Raw genomic sequence first — 11,201 nt, 5'->3', positions numbered from 1 at the left:
CAACAGCGATTCTTAAAACCTGTTGAACCAGCACTCAATCACATGATTTTAACATTTCCTTAGCGTTGCTGTGTCGGATATTACAGTCAGCTATTATTTCTTTCCATTCTTCTTCAGTGATATTAACACTTTAATTTAGGCTACGGAAGGATTTTCAATAAAATCCTGAGACTGAAAACCTGAGGTGGCCATTGTTAAGAAAAAGAGACAAAATTAACTAATGGTCCAAAGATAAGATAAGGGATAACCCTCGAAAATATCACGCGTGACAACAGAAAAGTCCTGAAAACTAACCAAGTTAGTACCTAGGAAATTACACTGTGATTATTGTTCTTCTGGAGAAGATCCTCAGGATAAGGATAAGAGACGAAAGATAAAAGGGAAGCCACGGTGCATTAATATAAAGATCTGGGATTAACAACCCTGATAAATGGTGTATGATTGGACCCTGAATGAGATAATGAGAAGAACAATTGAGGCTTTATAATTGAGGGGTCCTGGTAGAGCGCCGGGCGTTCTAAGATATCACTCACCGTGAAATCCAGGATCAGTGAACAGCCCACTCTGGAGTGAGGGCACGGCATTAAACAGATCCGGATTCTCCTTACACTGATAAGACTTACTACACAAATGCCACGCAACAACAGTGTGCTCTATGACACTTAAACCTAACATCCTACGCCTGTCACTCCATTGCACGAGCAATACCAAGTATGTAAACATATATGAAGGAAACTTAAACCACCGTAAAGCAATTAGAACAGAAGTGATTGTATATAAATAATTAACACTGAGTACAAGGAGAAGGATATGGTATCAAGGTCGGTCTCTGTCACGGTCGCTATTTGTTACGAGTTGGGGATTTAGGAATATGTTATACGCCTACCCAGATCCCAACAGGTAAATAAATACAAAAACAAAGACAATCGGACTATAAAGGGGTAGACAAAGGATGCGAGTTGTTGTACAGTAATAGAGTACCTCATAACCCTTAACAAAATATTCAGCTTATAAATTACCCCTAACCAAACTTAACCCAACATTAACAGAAAGAAGAAGTTATTAATAAAACATAAAACAATCTCGAAGGACGTGGGGAAATTAATACAAGTAGATACTAGTACTATGAGGAGCTGAGACATGACGAGTAAGGCTGGAGTATTGTAGAACATTTGTAGGTAAGTCACTTTACCGTACGTAGGTTTAGAGGATGATCCCAAGGTCACCCCAGAGCCAGCTCCTCCAATTGGAGGTGACGCAACAACCAGGATAGGGAGAAGGAAACCTTGATAGTAACTAAGACGAGTCATAATGTCTGTCCCTTAGATGGCGTTGCTCGTGGAACAGGCAGATCAGAGATGTTTCGAAAAGTTAAAAGAGGCTGAATATATAACGACATACAGATAGCACTACAGATAAAATTAAGACGCATGTAAGGAAGCAAACACAAAAATGAATGATATTAAATGCATGATACATATACTAAAGACACAAAAAACATTTTAATAAAAAGATAGAGGGGCAAAACACCTCATATTAAAGACCAAACAACAAAAATTGCACGAGGAAAATGAACAAGAGCAGCATTCAAAAGGAATAAAAGTTTTTAAAATATCAGATGAGAAAATGAAGATTTTGAAAGTGAACAAATACATAGAATCACACCCAAGGCAATATACAGACTATAACTTATCACCCAATAAATCAAATAACCATGGGAGAAATGATAACTGTCTGAGGAAACTAAGAAAAGTTCTGCCCACAGGTATACAAACGAAAATGATCATGAATCTACTGAACATTTTAAATAAACTATTAAACATTTATAACGCATGCTTAATAACCAGTTACTTCCAGACAAACCAAAATATGCAATGATATTTATTCTAAAGAGGTATGACAATATGAAATATAAACTACAAAGGCCAACATTTTATTAGAAATTACCGAAACCAGAAAAATATTAAATCTCAAGACCTATAGCCTTTAAATTACAACACAAAAGAGATGGCTGACGAGTAAGGCTGAGTATTGTAGAAGACGGTAGGTAGTCACTGCACGTAGGTTTAGAGGATAGATGTTAATGGTGACGGTGCTGTTAATGGTGTTGTTGCTGTTATTGGTGTTGGTGCTGTTGCTGGGGTTGGTGCTGTTACTGGTGTTGGTGCTGTTACTGGTGTTGGTGCTGTTACTAATGTTGGTGCTTTTATTGGTGTTGGTACTGTTATTGTTGATGGTGCTGTTAATGGTGTTGTTGCAGTAATTGGTGTTGGTGCTGTTAATAGTGTTGGTGCTGTTACTGGTGTTGGTGCTGTTACTGGTGTTGGTGCTGTTAATGGTGACGGTGCTGTTAATGGTGTTGTTGCTGTTATTGGTGTTGGTGCTGTTGCTGTTGTTGGTGCTGTTACTGTGTTGGTGCTGTTACTGGTGCTGGTGCTTTTAGTGGTGACGGTGCCGTTAATGGTGTTGTTGCTGTTATTGGTGTTGCGCCGTTACCAGTGCTGGTGCTGTTACTGGTGCCGGTGCTGCTGGGGCTGGTGCTTTTGCTGGTGTTGGTGCTGTTGCTTTCTTGGTGTTGGTGCTGTTACTAGTGTTGGTGCCGTTACCGTGCTGTTGGATGTTATTGGTGTTGGTGCTGTTACTGGTGTTGGTGCTGGCAATTGCGTTATTACTGTTGCTGGAGCATCGCCGTTACTGGTGTTGGTGCTGGTATTTTGTGCTTCGTTGGGTTGCGCTGGCGCGGTTATGGTGTTGGTGCTGTTGCTGATGTTCGTGCTGTTACTGGTGTTGCGCTGTTACTGGTGTTGGTGCTGTTAATTTCGCACGCCGTGGGTTGTTAATGGGTGTTGTTAAGGCATTGGTGTTGGTGCTGTGTTACTGGTGGTGGTGCTGTTACTAGTGTTGGTGCTGTTACTGGTGCTTTGGGCGCGTCGGCGTTGGTGCTGTTACTAGTGCTAGTGCTGTTACTGGTGTTGGTGCTGTTACTAATGTTGGTGCTTTTATTGGTGTTGGTGCTGTTATTGGTGATGGTGCTGTTAATGGTGTCGTTGCTGTTATTGGTGTTGGTGCTGTTAATAGTGTTGGTGCTGTTACTGGTGTTGGTGCTGCTGCTGGTGTTGGTGCTGTTACTAGTGTTGGTGCTGTTACTGGTGTTGTTGGTGTTATTGGTGTTGGTGCTGTTACTGGTGTTGGTGCTGGTACTGGTGTTACTGCTGTTGCTGGAGTTAATGCTGTTATTGGTGTTGGTGCTGGTTTTTGTGCTTCTGTTGGGTTGCGTTGGTGCTGTTGCTGGTGTTGGTGTTGTTGCTGTTGTTGGTGCTGTTGCTGATGTAGGTGCTGTTACTGGTGTTGGTGCTGTTACTGGTGTTGGTGCTGCTGCTTGTGTTAGTTCTGTCACTGGTGTTAGTGCTGTTACTGGTGTTGGTGCTGGTATTTGTGCTTCTGTTGGGTTGCGTTGGTGCTGTTGCTGGTGTTGGTGCTGTTGCTGATGCATATGTGGCCAGTAGTGTTGTTACAAATGTGGCTACTAGTTTTGTGAATGGTGTTGCCACTGGTGTTGCTGCAGGTGTGGCCAATAGTTTTGCTGTAGGCGTTGTCACTATTATTGCTGTAGGTGTGGCCACTACTGTTTTTCTAGGTGTAGCCAATAGTGCTGCTGCAGGTGTGGCCACTAGCATTGTTTCAGGTGTGGTCACTAGTGCTTCTGCAGGTGTTTCCATTAGTGTTGGTGCAAGTGTGGCCACTAGTGTTGCTGCATGTGTGGCCACTAGTGTTGCTGCATGTGTGGCCACTAGTGTTGCTGCTGGTGTGGCCACTAGTGTTGCTGCAGGTGTGGCCACTAGTGTTGCTGCAGGTGTGGTCACTACTGCTTTTCTTGGCGTGGTCATCAATGTTTCTATAGGCGTCGGCATTAGTGTCGTTGTAGGCGTCGCCACTAGTGTTGCTGCAGGTGTGGCCACTATTGTTGCTGCAGGTGTGTTCACTACTGCCTTTCTATGCGTGGTCACCAATGTTTCTGTAGGCGTCGTCATTAGTGTTGCTGTAGGAGTGGCCAATGGTGCTGCTGCAAGTGTGGCCACTAGTGTTGCTGCAGGTGTGGCCACTAGTGTTGCTGCAGGTGTGGCCACTAGTGTTGCTGCAGGTGTGGTCACTACTGCTTTTCTGGGCGTGGTCACCAATGTTTCTGTAGGCGTCGTCATTAGTGTTACTGTAGGTGTGGCCAACAGTGTTGCTGTTGGTGTGGCCAAAGGTGTTGCTGCAGGTGTGGCCAAAGGTGTTGCTGCAGGTGCGGCCACTAGTGTTGCTGCAGGTGTGGTCACTACTGCTTTTCTAGGCGTGGTCACCAATGTTTCTGTAGGCGTCGTCATTAGTGTTGTTGTAGGCGTCGCCAATAGTGTTGCTGTAGGTGTGGTCACAGGTGTTGCTGCGGGTATGACCACTAGTTTTGCTGCAGGTGTGGCCACTAGTGTTACTGCAGGTGTGGCCACTGGCACTTTAGTCTGAGATATAGTTTAAGATGCTGTGTAGCTCTTGGTCGTAATTCAGATGGTGTCCGCTGTGCCTTCCCTGCTGTTTGTCATCCTCGGTCGACCCTTCTGGCACGGTACACGGCCCTCGTGAATACAAACCACTCGATATAGAATATAATTAATCGATTCAGGGTTTTGGATCCGTCGTAAATAATGTACGGGCAGCACTCTCGTGGGAGTGAAGGGGCAAGCCTCGTCCAGCAAGGTATTGGGGACTCCATCAGCAACACGATACATATCTGCGGTACACCTCGACGTTTTCTTCAATAGTCGAATCTTCATTGGTAAACCAAAAAGTTTGATAGCGTAAGTGGCAAAATTCATCCTGGGAAGTTCATCTTACTGCTGTGTTTACTAGAATCCTAGCATTCATGTGATTTGTATTTATTTATATATGTAGATCTATACCAACTGTCCCTCACGCTTGAGTGAAGGCAAGGGAAGTGAAGTTTAGAGGCGTGGCCAGCTGTCTTCCGTGAGGACTCCCCATTACCTGTTGTTAGTGATGATGGGCAACTCGGTGTCTATAGTAGTTTAGTGACATGCTTTCAACCAGAGCCCTGTATAATTTTTGCAGATTTCTCCGAACATCCTTTTTATGTTCAAGATAATAAATCTTGGGGACATTAAAAATATATGCCATTGTGTTATGTGACCAGATTGTTACACCAAATTTCTAGAGAAAAAGAGTCTACGAGTCTACTGATCAAATATATATATATATATATATATATATATATATATATATATATATATATATATATATATATATATATATATATATATATATATATATATATTATATGTATTATATTTAAGTAGAAGAAAGTATTGAATCTAAGATATGAAATTATAAATCAATAAATCAATGAATTTTACCGAAATGGTGAAACATAGACAATAATATATTACCTTAGTATATACACAATACACTTAAAAGAAAGAGGTTGGTAAGACTATAAATAAAATTGGTCATTCGTGCATCTTAAGGAAAAGCGAAAGGGGGGACTTTGTTGGGTTGTGTGCAAAGTGGAGACGATCTAAAAGATGGTCGTGGATAATACAAAGACATAAACAACCCGATAACATATTTCTTCCATCGGTAGTGTGGTCAAAATGGGTTCTCAGATATACATAACTCTGTGCCTCCTCTCTTACTTATTAATTCACACACACCCACACACATACACACACATGTCTCTCTCTCACGCTTCAGCGGCCTTACCCTGGCCGCCTCAGGTGTTCAAGTCGACCCACCCACTGTAATGATGATTGTCTCTTGGATCAAGATTCAACCCACATCCTTCCTCCCTAACCAGGCCTTCCCTCCCTTCTTACCTCCCTTATCAGGTCCCCCCCCCCCTCCCTTAAACAGTCCTTCCCTTCCCTCTGCCCTCCCTATTCGGGCCTTCCTACCTAACCGCCATGAACGTAGAATATGTTTTTAGCTGTTAGCAGACGCGTATAATCTTTGTACTTTTATTACCATTCATGCAATGATGCAAAGACGCCTATCAATTTCATTGGGACCCTGCAGTACTTTAATGTAATAATGGGATAGATTCCCTTAACCTCAGTTAGGAAGAATCATCTGAGTACTTGATGATTAGTAATATCACCTACCTGATGTTACTAATTGCTGTCATTGACCCACACCTGGACCACCACCACAGGTGAAGCATGCCTGGAAGATTAAAAGGATTTTAATAAACTAGAATGTGACGTGCATACATATACTGTAGGAAGGAGATAACGATAGAATTATCAGTGAGATAAAACATGTGAAATGTCACTTTTGGGGCTATGTAGTAAGCTATGTAGATGAGAGAATAAAAATAACAGAGTGTACAATGGGGTAAAACAAATAGAAGAGAAAGAGAATATATATTTTGAGGACGTGGACATAAAGAGATATATCAATAAACTGGGAATATATAAATAAAGAGATGACACTGAGATTGTATAGTGAGATGAAGATATGCAGATGGATTACAGTTGTCAGAGACAACAGAGAAATGGAGATTTTAAAGTTCAATACACTGTACAACTCTAGAAACTAATCAGTGACGTAGAGAGGTTCAGAGGTGTTATAATACTCGAGAGACTTTTTGTGAAAGGAAGAGACCCGAATGAATGTTGATTGACCTCTTACGGGGAAATTATAATTGAGAGACAGTTTGAAATTTAAGAGTCAAAATTAAGAGATGGAAAGACACAATTGGGAGATAACCTTAGAACGACAGAGAGAGAGAGAGAGAGAAGTTTCACGGAGATGGGAAGATAAATGAGAGATAATGTAATAGATGAGAAACCATTCCTGGGAGATAATGATATAAAAATGAGAGATAACCACTGGAGGAATGTGTGTGTGTGCGCGTGTAATGTTTTTATTTTATTCTGCCAAAGCGTTATAAACAATAATTGTTCACTGAATATTCGGGAGTGTGGGTCCTAATACGTTACTGCTTTGTATATGTTTGGTAATGGTTATTTATATTCTTCAATCTTAGATATACATGCTAATCAAGTAAAATTTGAGAGTTGTTGGATTTACCCAAATTATGCACGAAATTCCAACACGTTTTTCGGGGTGACTTCTCAGACAGTAAAAGCCAGACGATGGGTTGCACCAGTCTCATTACAACTGTTCTACGACATGGTGGTGTTAGATTTCGATGCTAATTTGAATTCCTTCCAAAATTCAATTTTCAACACTCTGAGATATCTTCTTGAATTGTCATTTGCTGATGAATTGGTCAACAAAAGATAATTACTGTACTAAAAAATTTAAGTCGGAAATCTTGAAATAAACAAGAGGATTATTCATTGGTATATACAGTAGATATATTTAGAGAAGTCTACCTTGATATATTCTTTCTAACGAAAATTGAATGAGTTAACAAGGGTGTTAGCTTTTCTTCTTGAGACTAACATAATTATTTCTGGGCAAACCAAGGAAGTTATTGGTGCAGGGCCGGATTCAGGAGTGGGCAAAGTGGGCAGCTGCCCAGGGGCCTCCACAATCTGGGGGCCTCCACATATTACAATATTTTATTTATTTGTTTATTAATTTGGATTATTTTTATTTCCAATCTTTAAAATTCATGTTTATCTATTCCATCACGTAAAACTATGTTCAGCAAGAAGCGTGATAGAAATTGGACTAGCTACTCCTTGAAATTCATGAATACCTGGTTTTCCTATGAACCGTATATTTTTAATGAACGCTATTGTTTGTGTTGCTAATAATATATTTAGAATTCCGGAACTCCCAGATGTTTAGGCTCGCTTCACTCGCCACCCCACCCTCTTGGGTAGTTATAATGAGGGGGGCCTCCACAAAGAGGCTGCCCATGGGCCTCCACAGGTCTAAATCCGGCACTGTATTGGTGTGTGACGGTAACGGTTGACGAGTGGTTGGATGACGGTGACAATGACGGATGGTGGGTAACGGTTACGGTTGACGAGGGGTGGATGACGGTGATGGTTAACGAGTGGTGGTTGATGTATGGTGAGTGACGGGTGACGGGTGGTTACAAGTCGGTAACTTGATGTGAAAGGTGAATGATTACCTTTTAGTATGGTGACGTAAACAACACGCAAAAAAGTTTAGATTAACCTTTTCCTTCAGCTTGTCTTAGTTACCATTTTGGGGGAATTTCTCGGACGATTTATAACTGTGCAGTGATAAATACCTTCATAAGCAAACAGCCACAGGTTGACTAGACTTATCAGGATGTGGGTAACCTGGCCACACTGTTTGAAATTCTTGGAAGAGAAGACAAGAGGACTGGTAGTGGTTGGTGGGTACTAGATTGAACGTTTCCTGTGATAATGAAGCGACCTCAAAGCCCGGCCACTCCGACTCTCTCCTGTCCCTCCCGCTGCCTCTTCACCCTATACGTGGCGCCACTACTTACCTCAGCAGGGTGGACCAAAGGACTGTCTTTCCTCCCCCCCATTATTACACCGTATTCTTCATTCCTTTCTCTCTCCTTTATAACATACTCGATTATTCTTTCTTTTCTCTCTCTACCTTCGTAAAACATTTATTAGTTTTCCCTTGTGCTCTTTCCCTTCTTATACCTTTTATTTGGCTATCTGTTCTCCCTTTTTCTTCTTTCTTTTTTAATATCGTGGTGGATAGTGCATTGTCTAATAGCCAATACAACCGGCATGTGACCAATATTCAAGCTAAACTTATACAGTACACCAGGGATATAAGAGATGAAGATACCTAATGAACTTGTTCAATAAGAGGTGAGTGGTCTGACTTATACATTAAAAGAAGCATAAGTTGTACGAGGATGAAGGATTTAAATGATGAGAAGCTTCGGATCATGTGAAGAATCTCCACCCCAGCTAATTTCACCTAAAGATTAACCACCCCAACAATGTTTGGGGGATGAGGTTAGGTTAGGTTAGGTTAGGTTAGGTTAGCACTAGGGTGGTCAATTTCAAGTTGAAATAAGCTGGGGTGGAGATTCTTCACATGATCCGAAGCTTCAACTAAATGTAACGTTTATGGAGTAGGAATGTCATGATAAACAACGGAGTGTTTTGTGACTAAGTTTGCAAGGAGGACATTGGATTTCACTGTCTCACTGACTAAGGAACCAATGGTCATAAAGTGTAAGATACACATTGTCTTATTTCAACGCGAGCAGGAGGGGTTAAGGAAGAAATGGTGGTCTGTTCGTTGGTGAACGATTGTCTTTAAATGAAATTTTGTTCTAAGATGATAATTCAATTTCAATTTCAATTGTTTATTCCTTGATTGAGGAAGCGGGATCCTAGTGCTGTCACCAGGTACAATGACACCAGAAGCAACTGGCAAGTGTGACAAGTATATACAGTATAAATATTATAAAGGGGCTTACTAAAGCCTAAGGAAGGAAGTATATTCCTTTAACACATAATCAATATTATTTACAAAATATCTGGCCAGTATGGGGAGGATCATCGTGTCTCCGTCAGGGGGTCGTGGAGTGGTGGTCCAGCAGGCGTCACGGAAGCGTTGTGTGTGGGGACATCTTAGGAGGTAGTGGATAAGGGTGCTGCTATCGGGTCTTCTGCATAATGCACAAGAGCGCTGCTCAGGGGATGCGGAGATACAAACCTCCCAAGCAATGTCATACCCAATGATGATACGGGCAGCAATCACATCCCCTTTCCGCGACCCTTTCCCGTAGACGTAAGAGAGGTCAGGAAGTTAACGGAGGACATCGTACCAGGTGGGCGGGGAGTCCAGGGGGATGGCTGCTTCCCGAGCTTCTCTCTGTTTGCGGCGAATTTGGGTCCTTAGCTGCAAAAGTGCTCGAGGAACAACGTAGTCAGGTGTGGCCTTGTTGCACCTAGTCTTGGCAAGGCCATCTGCTGCCTCATTCCCCAAGATTCCGACGTGACTGGGTGTCCATAGGAATGTCACAGGACGGCCTGCATCCTGAAGTGTGGATGTTAACCCTCGTATTCGGAGGATGAGGTCCTTATTTTCCCATGGTCCAAATGCGACCCCGTCGAGAGCAGACCTGGAATCGCAGCAGACAAGCAAGGGGCAGAAACCATCTGCTTCTTCCTCAGCGAGAAGGGCAGCAAGGAGGGCTATTAGTTCAGCCTGAGTGGAGGATGCCCCGTCAGAAACTCTGAGAGAAAGTTTGATAGGCTCAGGGGCATCAGGACGGGAGATGTAGACACCAGCCCCGGACCGACCTGTAGCGGGGTCAACAGAACCATCAGTGTAGAGGACGACCCTACCTGGGGACCAGTGGGTTATCCTGGAGAGGTGGTATTTGCAGAGAATAACAGGGTTCACCTGGGATTTCGGGAGCGGTCCACTGAGGGCAATCACTTCAGGTTGAAAATCCAGCCAGGGAGAAGGAGACGAACCTACAGCAGGGGTGACAACAATATCAGGCAGGAGGTCGTGTTCCTGAAGGGCTCGGATAAGTGACCCTCGCCACTGTCTTCTAGATGGAGGTCGGTCTCGGACAGCAGGAGTCAAGTTGGTTTGGACATAGTTGCCCCGAGGATCCCGTAGAATGGAAACGGCAGTTTTTAGGTAAAACTCCTGGACACGATCTTGTAAGGGGGAAAGACCAAGTTCGGTATATAGTGAAGTAGAGCGTGTCCACTGAGGAGCCCCGAGGATGATACGAGCAGCTTTCCTCTGGATAACTTCGAGACGGTTGACAGCAGTCCGACTAATGTTGACGAGGGCAGGGGCGGCGTAGTCGACACAGGAACGGACAAAGGACTTGTACATGGTGAGAAGTACAGGGATGGTGGCACCAAGGGAACCCCTGCACATGGTAGAGAGGGGAGCGAGACGCCGAAAGCATATGTCTCGAAGATAGCCTACTTCAGGGATCTGACAACGTGTGCGAGTTACATACACACCCAGGTATTTTGTCTCATTAATCCAGTCCAAGGGCGTTCCTGATAAGAGAAGGGGTGGAGGTACAACACGACCGTGCCACATGGCTTTTGTTTTTCGCAGTTGAAAGAAGGAAACCAAGTGAATCACACTCTTTGGAGACCAGATCAAGGGCTTCCTGCATGCTAAGGTAGTCAGGGGCATGGAGGAGGACATCGTCGGAATATCCTGAGTGGACAACTTCTGTCGGCCACGGGAGAGATGCAATGGAGTGCATGAGAGTGTTAAACAAGGTGGGA

At 43.2% G+C, this 11,201-nt stretch overlaps 1 protein-coding gene across 1 annotated transcript; it reads left to right on the top strand.

The window, feature by feature from the left end:
- Nucleotides 1-871: 871 nt before the first annotated feature.
- Nucleotides 872-4,503, top strand: LOC121870853 (mucin-19-like). Its single transcript, XM_042372827.1, has 2 exons — nucleotides 872-900; nucleotides 3,531-4,503. The coding sequence occupies exons 1-2, from the start codon at nucleotides 872-874 to the stop codon at nucleotides 4,501-4,503; spliced, it is 1,002 nt and encodes a 333-aa protein (XP_042228761.1).
- Nucleotides 4,504-11,201: the final 6,698 nt, after the last annotated feature.

Source organism: Homarus americanus, unplaced genomic scaffold, assembly GCF_018991925.1.
Source record: "Homarus americanus isolate GMGI-L3 unplaced genomic scaffold, GMGI_Hamer_2.0 scaffold32583, whole genome shotgun sequence".
Classification (NCBI taxonomy): Eukaryota; Metazoa; Arthropoda; class Malacostraca; order Decapoda; family Nephropidae; genus Homarus; species Homarus americanus.
This window is presented reverse-complemented; position numbering and strand designations above follow the sequence as displayed.